This window comes from Myotis nattereri, assembly GCF_964212035.1.
Source record: "Myotis nattereri genome assembly, chromosome: 19".
Taxonomy (NCBI): domain Eukaryota; kingdom Metazoa; phylum Chordata; class Mammalia; order Chiroptera; family Vespertilionidae; genus Myotis; species Myotis nattereri.
In genome coordinates, this window is record NC_138095.1 from 1,326,103 (window position 1) to 1,339,286 (window position 13,184).

Sequence of the window (13,184 nt, forward strand, 5' to 3'; positions counted from 1 at the left end):
GTGTGTGGGAATGACCAAACTGCACATCTCGGTTGGTTCCACCAGCACTGAGCACGTGGGCAGATCAGCAAAAGTCCCAAACACCGCGAGATCTACCTACACCTGCCTTTGCTTGCCGGCTACCTGTCTGGCTCAGTCACTGAAAGAACTTCCGGTGAAATTCGAGTTGCATAGTGCAGGTTCTCAGTGAGTCACCAGACAGGGGTGAGTAATGTTCACCAAACTGATACAGTCTCAAGCTCAGTGCCAGGGCTGGGTCTGAGGCCACTCAGCCGAAGTCCCAGGATGCACCAAGTCCAGCTGCTGCCTGCCATGTGCCCACAGACCTTTGTGCTGGGGCAGGATCTCAGGGAGTCATCAGGGTGATGCCAACAGAGTTTATCAGGCCCAAACAGACCGAGATTTAGCCATGTGAAGGGAGGCTCTGCATGAGTCAGGTGAAGAAAGGAAATATGATGGCCTCCATCATAGAGTCACTTAGCTCAGTCTGTCCCAGATTCTCCCAGGAGTCCTAGGCTGGTAGGACAGTGCCACCAGGAAGCATGAAGGGGGGGTTAGTGCAGTGGTCAGCACACCGCTGCTCTTGAGCCACATGCGGCTCTTTGGCCCCTTGAGTGTGGCTCTTCCACAAAATACCACGTGCAGGCACGCACGTACAGTGCGACTGAAACTTTGTGGCCCATGAGCAGAAGTCAGTATTTTGTGGAAGAGCCACACTCAAGGGGCCAAAGAGCCGCATGTGGCTTGCGAGCCGCAGTTTGCCGATCACTGGGCTAGTGGATCTTTTCAGAGGGTGAGGTGCAAATGAGGCTTGGGGAAAGGTGGGGGTGGCCCTTTCCCCACAGCCACACAACTCAGTCTGTCTTGGATTTGTACAGACCTCCTGGGCAACCCATGCTCAGCAGGGTGTGGTGACCAGGAGTCGGGAGGGTGGGGCTAGCAGATCTCCTATGAAAGGCAGGTGCCAGTCAGTTTCACAGGAAAGTGAAGAGAAAGTCTACCACCCCAAAGCCACAGTACTCTCTCACTGACACCCTTGAATATGTCCTGATCTCTATACCTGGGCCCAGGCAACTGACTCCTCAGCAGGGCACACCCTCTGTCGGCTGATGCTGCAAGGAGGGGAGTGCTCCACCCAAGAAAGTTGGTGTCTGTGGTGTGGGAGAGGGACTCAGCACTGGGATCTTGGTGGCCGTCCCTTCAGCTCTCTCCCCAGAGCCACAATCCACAGTCTTTCTTCACAAGACTCTAGTCTGCTTCTCCCTGAGCCCAAGGTAAGTGGCTGCAAACGAGATTTTGTGCACTGGCCTTTTAAAAGGGTGCCTGTGTTTCTAGCAGACTCCCCTCTCTCCTGGGCAGACAGGCCCCTGCTGCTTTTCACAGCCAGATGTTATGTGGGTGCCTCATCCCAGCTCTGGGGCTCTGGGCTGGGGAGCCTGGCACCAGATTATGACCCACGTTCCTTAGAGGGAACCTTTGCACCTGAGATGCCCCTCAGAATCTCAGCCACTGCCCGTGGGAGCGGGGCCAGCCCTTCATGTGTTGCCACCTTTCCTACTGTCTCGATGTGGCTTCTTCTGTACATCCTTGGTTATGAGACTTCTGTTCAGTTGGTTATTTACGATGATTGCTCTAGACTTCAGTTGTAGTTCCAGTTTGGTTCTGGGAGGAAGTGAGTGTAGCTGCCACCTACTCTGCTGCCATCTTTGATCTCTGGACAACTTATTTCTTGAGTATATTTTTCTTGTCTCTTTTCCTCCTTAAGTATAGAGACAGAGAATTGCACGTGATAGTGCCATGGTAACTCTTGGGCGTGATCTTGGACAGTCTGTTGTCTCACCTCTTAGACAATTCAGAAGACCCTTATCCTTGTCTGCCAGAAATCAGCTTGGGAAGCGTACATGCACTTACAGTCAGTTCCACCATAGACTCGCCATTCAACCTCAGCCCACGATGTGAGCTCCGTGGGTTCTAGGCTTGTTAAGTGTGAAAGAGAAGACATTTCACTCTCCTGTTGGAGACTTAATCAAGCCACCTGCCCAAGTGAGCCAGACTTTTGGGCCTCACTCTTGGTTCTCCCCCCATTTCTCACTCCTCACTACAAAACCCCACCAGCTCCTGCTGAGTGCACCCCGTGACTGTCCCTCTTTCTCCATGTAATTACGCAGGTTAGACCCTCACCCGCCATCACCCCCGGGTTCTAGCAGCAGTTGTCCACCTGGTTGCTCTGCTTCTAATTTTGACATACATCGTTGTGTCCTTCATGCTGGCCAGCGTGGACTTTCTGAAATGCAAGTCTGACTATGTCATTTCCTTTTTCTAAACCTTTGTGGACGCTCCTTAAAGAAGAGAAATGCAAGATTTTTGGGTTTCATTTCTGTGGGATTTTGTTTGGTTTTAAAGCACGGCTTTAAAGGCACTCCAAGGCCTGTTTCCAACACAGAAGCCCGAGCTGTTTTCTAAACATGAAAGTCAGATCACGTTGATCCTTTGCTCTAGGCACCCTCTTAACTTCATCTTGCTCAAAGCCGAGGTCTTCACAGTAGCTGAATGGCCCTGCCTGTTCTGGCTGCTCTTCTCTCTTTGGCATTATCGGCCATCGCCTTGCTCTCTCCACTGTCACACCGGCCCCTGAGGCCCTGGGAGGCCCTGCACGCTCCCCCTCAGGGCCTGGCTGTCCACGCTTCATGAGCCACTTTCACCCCAGATGACAGCATGGTTTGCTTCCTCACCTCAGATGTCCCTTTCCCGGCGAAGTCTTCCCTGATGACCATATTTGAAATTAGAAACCCTCTTTCCTACTCCTTTTGACCCACATTCCCTGCTTTATTTCCGGCAGAACATTTTTCTGACATACTTAGATATTTTTTCCTGTTTATTTTGTTTGTTGTTGGTCTCTTCAACTGAAATATAAGCTCTGCGATGCAGGAATTTCCACTTGTTGGTAACCCCCAGCTCTTAGGACAGGGCTTAGTACCCAGAAAAGGCTGAGTTGGTATGTGCTGAGTGAATGGGCCACGCCCCCGTCTCCAGCTTCATTTCTGTTTACCCCTTCTCTCTGCAGCCCAGTAACGCCCCGATGCCCATCCCACCTGCCTTTATTCTTTTATCCCAGAATTCCCTGCCCCCAGCCTTCCTTTGGCCACTTCTGTTTCTCTTTAAAGACCCAGGTTAGACTTGATTCCAACTGGAAAGCTTTCTATGGCTTCCTCAGGCTGGATTACTTGTTCATGTCCTGTTCTCCCATTGCATCACCTATTAACACATACTTCAAACTATGTATTATAAATACCATCCCTGGCCCTCTTCCCCGGGGGACTGAGCGCTTGGGAGAGGCAGGGACAATCCTCTTTTTTATTCCTTACTTCTCAACTCTTAACACAGTGCTCACATTTGTTGTTGTTGAATAATCCTTATACCAGGAAATGACAGGGCAAAACAGCTCGAAAATAACACTGGGACAGTCTCAACACTGCGTCATGGGGAGCAGTTTCCAGCACGCCGTCAGCTGGAGGAGGGCCGGGAGTGCTGAGTACACTATGGGTGGATGGAAAATAGTGACTTCAGCTAGGATTTAAAGATTGGATTTAGAGGAATAAAGAGGGAAAATGAGGCGACTAGTTTTTCAAGAAGAGACTTGAAGCTAGCTAGCCCTGGAGCCAGTAGGAAGAGTGACAACCACCTGAACCCTAAGAAGTCCAGAGTGGCACTAGCAATGTGCGTTTGTCACAGCTTCAGGGTCACCCAGTGCTCAGCTGGCCCATGCCAGCCTGGCCTCGAGGGTTCCCCAGGCCTGCGCCTTCCTAGGAGGCCAGCCCAGAGCCCAGGCAGCGGGGCACCATGCTCCCTGTGGTGCTGAGTCACCTGCCTTCCCTTCCTGACACTGGCTGGAACCAATGCCCGGCCTCAGCTCACCTGCCTTTTGCTGTCATTGTTGTTGGCAGGTGAATGATCTAGTGACTTCTTTGCCCATCACCTTAGACTTGGGGGCTGTGAAAATCTACCAGAGCGGCATGTCCACTGCCGTGGAGACAGATTTTGGGCTCTTAGTGACGTTTGATGGCCAGCACTACGCCTCCATCTCCATCCCAGGCTCCTACACCAACTCCACGTGCGGGCTCTGTGGGAACTACAACAAGAACCCGCTGGACGACTTCCTCCGCCCGGACGGTAGGCCGGCCATGTCTGTGCTGGATCTGGGAGAGAGCTGGCGGGTCTACCATGCTGAGTGGCTCTGCGACTCGGGCTGCGTGGACAACTGCACCCAGTGCGACACGGCCACCGAGGCCCTGTACTTCGGCCCCGACTACTGCGGCTTCCTCAACAAGACGGATGGGCCCCTGTGGGAGTGCGGCACCGTGGTGGACCCCACGGCCTTCGTGCACAGCTGCGTGTATGACCTGTGCAGCGTGAGGGACAACGGGACTCTCCTCTGCCAAGCCATCCAGGCCTATGCCCTCGTGTGCCAAGCCCTTGGCATTCCGATCGGAGACTGGCGCCTCCAGACTGGGTGTGGTAAGCTGAGGTCCCATCCCACTAGGAGGACAGGGAGAGGGCTCCTGGGAAACCTCTTTGTTAGGATTGTCCAACAGTGGAGGTGAGGTTGAAATATCACAAATTATAAAGAATGAACTGGCCCTGGCCAGTCTGGCTCAGTGGATAGAGCATCGGCCCGCAGACCAAAGGGTCCCAGGTTTGATTCCAGTCCAGGGCACATACCTCAGTTGCAGGCTTCTCCCCGGCCCAGATCCTGGTCAGGGCACATGCAAGAGGAACCAATCAATGTGTTTCTCTCACATCGATGCTTCTGTCTTTCCCGCTCTCTTCCACTCTCCCTAAAATTCAATGGAAAAATATCCTCAGGTGAGGATTAACAAAACAAAACAAAAGAAAGGATGAAGTGTAAAGGGATCTTTACGTGTACCCCGCCTGATACGATAGCCAGAAACTACTGATGAGCCTGAATGGTCTGGGAACGTGAAAGGCGTGGCAGGAATGCCTGGCGAGGAAGGCCCTGCGGCAGGGGGACCGGCTCAGAGTCCAGCAGGAGGGGCTTTCAGAGCTGCAGGTGGCTGCTGAGTAAATGCAGACATTGGCCGTGTGGTCAAACCAGCCTTTGGTCAGTGATGCACTTCCCACAGGACCAACAGCCTTTGTCCCTGGCTCGCTCTCCCCACGTTCAGCCCCTTTAGTTCTGTGTCTCTCGCTCACTCGCAGCTGACCTGCTGCTGGTGGTGGAGGAGGCGGTGCCAGTGGGAAGCAGGCAGGCCAGGGAGAAGCCCTTTTGCTGAAATGCCCGTGTGAGGCCGGGCCCAGCAGATGGGGAAGCGGTTTCCTTTGAGTTACCCTTTTGGATGAAGCATTTTGTACCATTTAGTTATCTCGTTTTTCTTTCCTTCTGGCCCACTTAAGCCCCGCCTTCTTTCCTAGTTATGCAAACTTTTAGAACAAGCAAACAGAGACAAGCCACTCGGAATTTTGTTTCTTTCCTGGTCCTTGGCTTTCTCCAAAAGAGGAAACAGGAAATTCTAATCCATGCATTTGAGACTGCTACGGAGGTGAGAAGATTTAAAAATGTAAGTTCCAAGGCCAGAGTGAAATTTTCATTCCACCAGTATAGGTTGAATTCACATCCATCACCATGTATCAGATTCATTTCTTCGAGTACCGGTCACACCACTAAGACAGAGGGTACTCCTTTTCCTCAAACTGGCCAGTCTATTATGTCTGGAGCACCCAAGTTCTGATTAAACTTAAACTGAATTTGGCGTTTCTTTGATCCTTTTATAGTCCAAGAACATCCAAACTGCCAACCAAATTCTTGCCTAGAATGACTATTTTGTCCAGTGGTACTACTTTCCACATTTCTCTCTCTCTCTCTCTCTCTCTCTCTCTCTCTCTCTCTCTCTCTCTCTCTTCCTTCTCCTTCTCCTTCTCCTTCTCCTTCTCTCTCCCCCTTCCCCTTCCCTCCGTCTCCCTCTCTCTAAGGTCAGCGGGGGATGAATCATATTGAATTAAGGAGCTAGTTTATCAGGCCCTTGAGCCCCTGCCTGTTGGAATCAACCCAATCCAGACGTTTACATAGACTCTGATGTCCTTAAAGTGAGAATGGACCTCTCTAAGGCCAGAGGGCCCATCAGACGGCACTGGTCCTAGTTGCAGCCCAGACACAAGTCTGTGCAGATCGCCAGGCGCTTCCTTATTCCCCGTGTGCCAGAGGATCCATGCGCCCAGTCTTCTTTGGTCTCTGTTAGGAATTTGATGTTTTCAAATTACTTCTCTAATAGTTAGTTTTTTTCATTTCTCCTACAAGTTGAATGTATTTCCTCCTAAGAATGGGCCATGCCCTTTAAAATCAGAACAACTTATATGCCCATCAGTTGAAGATCTTAAAATAGCTTAATGGTTGTAGGTCACCAAACAACAAATCTATGTTGAATAATCTACAGTCTGGTTAGGATGGAAACCTGCTGTTTAATTTCGGTCAAGATGGTGGGATGAGAGCCCAAGTCCACAAGTGTGTCCCCAGGCTCCATGGTTACTAGGGAAGCAGCTGAGTTTGTTTCCACACACACAGCCTCCAGCTTCTCTTCCTACTCGGCCCTCATTCTGGGAGTGAAGTGGGAGGAGTGCTTTCCTCCAGGCTCCGGTGCATGTGACTCCTATGGCCCCTGTGCATGCATGTGGCTCCCAGCTTCATCCCCCAGGTCACTGACCTTGCTGTCCTATTCTCTCCTCTCCCCACACCAGTCTCCACGGTGCAGTGCCCCAGCTTCAGCCACTACTCTGTGTGCACCAGCAGCTGCCCGGACACGTGCGCAGACCTCACGGCCTCGCAGACCTGCGCCACGCCCTGCACAGAGGGCTGTGAGTGCAACGATGGCTTCGTCCTCAGTGCCAGCCAGTGTGTCCCGCTGCACGAGTGCGGCTGCGACTTCGACGGCCGCTACTACACTCTGGGGGAGTTCTTCTGGGCCACGGCCAACTGCACGGTGCAGTGCCTGTGCGAGGAGGGCGGCGACGTGTACTGCTTCAACCGGACCTGCCGAGCCGACGAGGTGTGCACCGTGGAGCAGGGCCACCGAGGCTGCTTCCCCCGGCGCGAGACCGTGTGCCTGCTCAGCCAGAGCCAGGTGCTGCACACCTTCGACGGCGCCGCCTTCGCCTTCCCCGCCGAGTTCTCCTATACGGTGCTCAGGACCTGCCCCGAGCAGCCCGAGTACCTGGAGATCGACATCAACAAGAAGAAGCCCGACGGAGGGCCTGCTGCGCTGCGAGGCCTCCGGATCCTGGTGGCCAACCAGGAGGTCAAGATCGGAGGGGTCGGGGCCTCGGAAGTCAAGGTAAGACCCCTGCTGCCCGAGGGCTTCCCGGAGTCACAGGCTGAGTGTGTCCTTCCGGTTTGCCTGTGCCTCCGACCAGGAGTGGATTCTAGAAAGTCAGTGACTCCAAAAATGCAAACATTGTCTAACTCCGGGCACCGAATAAGAGTCCACTAGGTGGGAAATGGAGGGAGCCAGACAGCTGTAGCAGGACCAGCGCTTCGGAATAGCCAACACTCATAGGACCTGTCTGATGCGCCAAGCACTATTCTAACTAGTATCACATTTATTTATCTTAAATATGTTTATTTCAGGGAGGAAGGGAGAAGGGAGAAAGAGAAACATCAATGATGATAGAGAATCATTGACCAGCTGCCTCCTGTAGGCCCCACACTGGGGATCGATACTGCAACCCAGACACGTCCCATGACAGAAAATCACACTGGGGCCTCCTGGTTCACAGGTGGATGCTCAAGCACTGAGTCATGCGGGCCAGGCAGCAGTATCACATTTAATCCTATCAAGTATATTTTATTATCCTCATTTTACAGATGAGACAACTGAGGCACAGAGAGGTTTAGTAACTTCCTCAGGGGCACACAGCCACAAGAGTCAAGCCCAGGCAGGCCCTGTCCTATACTCACTCTCCTGCCTACAACAGGAATCTATATGAGGTGAGGCAAAGGGTGCCCACCATGGCACCTCTTGCCCCTCCGACCTGGTCTAAAACACCCAGGATTAGGCATCTATACTTACAGATGATTAGTTCTAGGAGGAATTGTAGAAATAATCTAGTGCAGCTCCTCTTTTCTACATAAAGATCCCAACAGGCTACCTCAGAAATGGGGCCTCACAGGTACGTAGTGGTTGAGCTGGAGTGACAGGAGGGGTGGGGGAGCGGCTCCTCCCAGTCCGACATGCATTTCTTAACATCACATGACGTTTTATTTAGGAAACAAAAGTGGAAGCAGCACAGCACAGGGCATAAAACACACCCACAGACGAAAAGGACTGTGTTTCATCCCTACTGACACTGCAGGGACTCATTTATTAAAAGAACAGACAGGTGGCTGGACAGCAAGATAATGAGACACGCACCACATGCGGGGGGGGGGGGGGGGGGGGCGGGGCACGGGCAAAGCCAGGCCCAAAGGGGAAGGGGCTCTGTCTGTGGAAAGGCGGCCGGCGGCAGCCGCGCACAGGGAGGACACCTGCGCCCATTTCCCTTTGGTTTGGGGCCAGCTGAGCGTCCGCCCTAAGGACACACACAGCGACTGCGCTGCGTCAGAGGGCCCAGCCACAAAGGCAATGACCTCTGTGGGTCCAGCTGCCTGTCTGCGGCTCCTGCAGGGCCGGCTGGTCCCGCGCGGCCTCTGGCCCCCGCGCCGGCACTGACCGCGGGGCCTGCTCTTGCAGGTGAACGGCCAGGAGGTGGAACTGCCGTTCTTCCACCTCTCGGGGAAGCTGGAGGTTCACCAGACCCAGAACAGCACGACGGTGGAGTCCAAGGGCGTGGTGAGCGTGCAGTACTGGGCCTCGGGGCTGCTGTACGTGCGCCTGTCCACCGTCTACTTCAACTGCACCGGCGGCCTGTGCGGCTTCTTCAACGCCAACGCCAGCGACGAGTTCTGCCTCCCCAACGGCAAGTGCACGGACAACCTGGCCGTGTTCCTGGAGAGCTGGACCACCTTCGAGGAGATCTGCAACGGCGAGTGCGGGGACCTGCTCAAGGCCTGCGGCAACGACTCGGAGCTGCTCAAGCTCTACCGCAGCCGCGCGCGCTGCGGCGTCATCAACGACCCGTCCAACAGCTCGTTCCTGGAGTGCCACGGCGTGGTCAACGCCACCGCCTACTACCGCACCTGCCTCTTCCGCCTCTGCCAGAGCGGCGGCAACCTGTCCGAGCTCTGCGACGCCGTGGCCCGCTACGCCGGCGCCTGCAAGAACGCCGACGTGGAGGTGGGGCCCTGGCGCACCTACGACTTCTGCCGTAAGTGGGCGCGGGGCGGGGGCGCGGGGCGGGGGCGCGGGGCGGGGGCGCGGGGCGGGGGCGCGCGGCGGGGGCGCGCGGCGGGGGCGCGCGGCGGGGGCGCGCGGCGGGGGCGCGCGGCGGGGGCGCGCGGCTCTCCCGGGCTCCTTCCTGCCGAGGAAGCTCCAGGCCCGTCTGATTCCTGAGCACCTTCCCCAGGCGGAAACCAACGGTTCGAGCTCTTCACTGCGAGCCATTCAGATTTTCAGAGAGTGGACGAGAGAGGGAAATATTGGCGGCATTAATTGGTTGCCTCCTGCATGGACCCCAACCAGGGCCTGGGCCGGGGAGGAGCCTGCAACTGAGGTGCGTGCCCTTGATTGGAATCGAACCCGGGACCCTTTGGTCTGCAGGCGGACGCTCTATCCATTGAGCCAAACCGGCCAGGGCACAGTTAGCCACCTTTTGGCTGGCGGTTTAATCTGGCAGAGCACACATCATGGCGGAGAACGTGGGCGCTTCGTGATGGTTCGCATGGTGCCTTCTCTCTTGGCAAAGAAGGTCCAGTTGTTGCCATAGCAGGTGGCCAGTCGGGGTGCTTTTTCGGAGTAGAGATCGCACTGTTCCCTGGGGCACACTTGGCAGTGGCTCCTTGGAGAATCTCACCTTGCTGGTCCCCAGGGTCTCTGACCCTTCTCCGCAGGCCGTGGCAGGAATGGTCTGTTAGAACAATTGCTGGGATCACCTGACATCAGACACTCTTGGTTCTGCGGGAGCCACTGGGAGGAGTCACATGGAAAATAGGGGGGGTGCCCGGGAGGGGGACCCCGGCCTGGAGCACCCACCCCTTTCTCACCAAAAAGCTGGGCCCTGAACCAGAACCAACGCCACCGTTAAGGTCCCATCCTCTACGTTTCTTTATTTCTTTCCGTTTTATTTCTTCCTACCTAGGCTTGTTTATTTTTAAATATTTTATTTTGAAATAACCTCAATTACAGAAAAGTTGCAAGGATATGTATATACCTTAAACCAGACTAACCTAGTGTTAGTATTTTGCCCCATTTGCTTTTCATTCTCTCTTACTCTCTCTCTCCACTTGAAAATAAGTTGCATGCATCATGCCCTTTTTTTTAATTTTAATTTTATTTTATTTTATTTATTTTATTGCTCAAAGTATTACAAAGGGTATTACATATGTGTCCTTTTTTTTCCCCCGCCCTTGACAATCCCCTGGCCTCCCCTACCTGCCAGTGTCTTATGTCCATTGGTTATGCTTATATGCATGCATACAAGTCCTTCGGTTGATCTCTTACCCCCCTCCCTCCAGCCCCCCAACCCTCCCCGGCCTTCCCGCTGCAGTTTGACAATCTGTTTGAGGCAGCTCTGCCTCTGTATCTATTATTGTTCATAAGTTTATAATGGTCTTTATTATCCATGAATGAATGAGATCATGTGGTATTTTTCCTTCATTGACTGGCTTATTTCACTTAGCATAATGCTCGCCAGTTCCATCCATGCCGTTGCAAATGGTAAGAGTTCCTTCTTTTTTACAGCAGCGTAGTATTCCATCGTGTAGATGTACCATGGTTTTCTAATCCATTCATCTACTGATGGACACTTAGGCTGTTTCCAGATCTTAGCTATGGTGAATTGTGCTGCTATGAACATAGGGGTGCATATATCCTTTCTGATTGGTGTTTCTGGTCTCTTGGGATATATTCCTAGAAGAGGGATCACAGGATCAAATGGGAGTTCCATTTTCAGTTTTTTGAGGAAACTCCATACTGTCTTCCATAGTGGCTGCACCAGTCTGCATTCCCACCAGCAATGCACGAGTGTTCCTTTTTCTCCACATCCTCGCCAGCACTTGTCGTTTGTTGATTTGTTGATGATAGCCAGTCTGACAGGTGTGAGATGGTACCTCATTGTTGTTTTGATTTGCATCTCTCGGATGATTAGTGACTTTGAGCATGTTTTCATATGTCTCTTGGCTTTCTGAATGTCCTCTTTTGAAAGGTGTCTATTTAGGTCCTTTGCCCATTTTTTGATTGGATTGTTTATGTTCCTTTTGTTAAGTTGTATGAGTTCCCTATAAATTTTGGAGATTAGGCCCTTATCAGATATGACATTGGCAAATATGTTTTCCCACGCAGTGGGTTTTTTTGTTGTTTTGTTGATGGTTTCTTTTGCTGTGCAGAAGCTTTTTGTTTTGATGTAGTCCCATTTCTTCATTTTCTCTTTAGTTTCAAGTGCCCTAGGAGCTGTATCAGTGAAGAAATTGCTTCGGCATATGTCTGACATTTTGTTGCCTTTGGATTCTTCTAGAATTTTTATGGTTTCCTGTCGTACATTTAAGTCCTTTATCCATTTTGAGTTTATTTTTGTGTATGGTGTAAGTTGGTGGTCTACTTTCATTTTCTTGCATATATCTGTCCAATTTTCCCAACACCATTTATTGAAGAGACTATCTTAACTCCATTGTATGTTCTTGCCTCCTTTGTCAAATATTGGTTCGGGTCGATTTCTGGGCTTTCTATTCTATTCCATTGATCTATATGTCTGCTCTTGTGCCAGTACCAGGCAGTTTTGAGAACAGTGGCTTTGTAATACAGCTTGATATCTGGTATTGAGATCCCACCTACTTTGGTCTTTCTCAGGATTGCTGCAGTTATTCGGGGTCTTTTTTTTATTCCAGATGAATTTTTGGAGAGTTCGTTCTAGATCTGTGAAGTATGCCATTGGTATTTTAATGGGAAGTGCGTTGAATTTATGGGTTGCTTTGGGTAGTATGGACATTTTAATGATGTTGATTCTACCAATCCATGAACACGGTATGTTCTTCCATCTGTTTATGTCTTCCTCTATCTCTTTTTTCAACGTTTTGTAGTTTTCTGAGTAGAGGTCTTTTACCTCTTTAGTTAAGTTTATTCCTAGCTAGCTTAATTTTTTTGGTGCGATGGTAAATGGGATAGTTTTTATAATCTCTCTTTCTGAAAGTTCACTATTGGTGTATAGAAATGCCTCAGATTTCTTGGGGTTAATTTTGTATCCTGCTACATTGCCAAATTCGTGTATTAAGTCTACTAGTTTTTTGATGGAGTCTCTAGGGTTTTGTATGTATAATATCATGTCGTCTGCAAATAAGGACAGTTTTACTTCCTCTTTTCCAATTTGGATGTCTTTTATTTCTTCTTCTTGTCTAATTGCAATGGCTAATACTTCCAGTACTATGTTGAACAGGAGTGGTGAGAGGGGGCATACCTGTCTTGTTCCTGTCCTTAGGGGAAATGGTGTTAGTTTTTGTCCATTGAGTATGATGTTGGCTGTGAGCCTGTCATATATGGCTTTTTTTATGTTGTGCTGAGTTCTGTGGCTCAGAGACTTGATCTATTACAAATGCTTCTAAGCAGAAGTGCAGGTTGAGATAAAACGTGGAGAATGGGTAGGATTCAGCTTTGTGAAGGCTGTCCAGGGGCTGTCTAGGTGGGGAAGAGTGTAAGCAAGGGAGGTGGAGGTGACCACATGCAGAAGGTGAGGAGGAGGTGACCACATGCAGAAGGTGAGGAGGAGGTGACCATATGCAGAGGGTGGGGAGGAGGTGACCACATGCAGAAGGTGGGGAGGAGGTGACCACATGCAGAAGGTGGGGAGGAGGTGACCACATGCAGAAGGTGGGGAGGAGGTGACCACATGCAGAGGGTGGGGAGGAGGTGACCACATGCAGAGGGTGGGGAGGAGGTGACCACATGCAGAGGGTGGGGAGGAGGTGACCACATGCAGAAGGTGGGGAGGAGGTGACCACATGCAGAGGGTGGGGAGGAGGTGACCACATGCAGAGGGTGGGGAGGAGGTGACCACATGCAGAAGGTGGGGAGGAGGTGACCATATGCAGA

General features: G+C 51.8%; 1 protein-coding gene across 2 annotated transcripts in view; it reads left to right on the forward strand.

The window, feature by feature from the left end:
- TECTA (tectorin alpha) overlaps nt 1–13,184 on the forward strand; it is a gene marked incomplete at its 5' end in the record, with an annotated part of 106,799 nt that overhangs the window by 18,799 nt on the left and 74,816 nt on the right. For both annotated transcript variants that reach the window (XM_081113346.1, XM_081113347.1), the window contains 3 exons: nt 3,945–4,515; nt 6,751–7,343; nt 8,739–9,312. In XM_081113346.1, the coding sequence (XP_080969472.1) occupies nt 3,945–4,515; nt 6,751–7,343; nt 8,739–9,312 (1,738 nt within the window). The remainder of the gene's footprint in view (nt 1–3,944; nt 4,516–6,750; nt 7,344–8,738; nt 9,313–13,184) is intronic.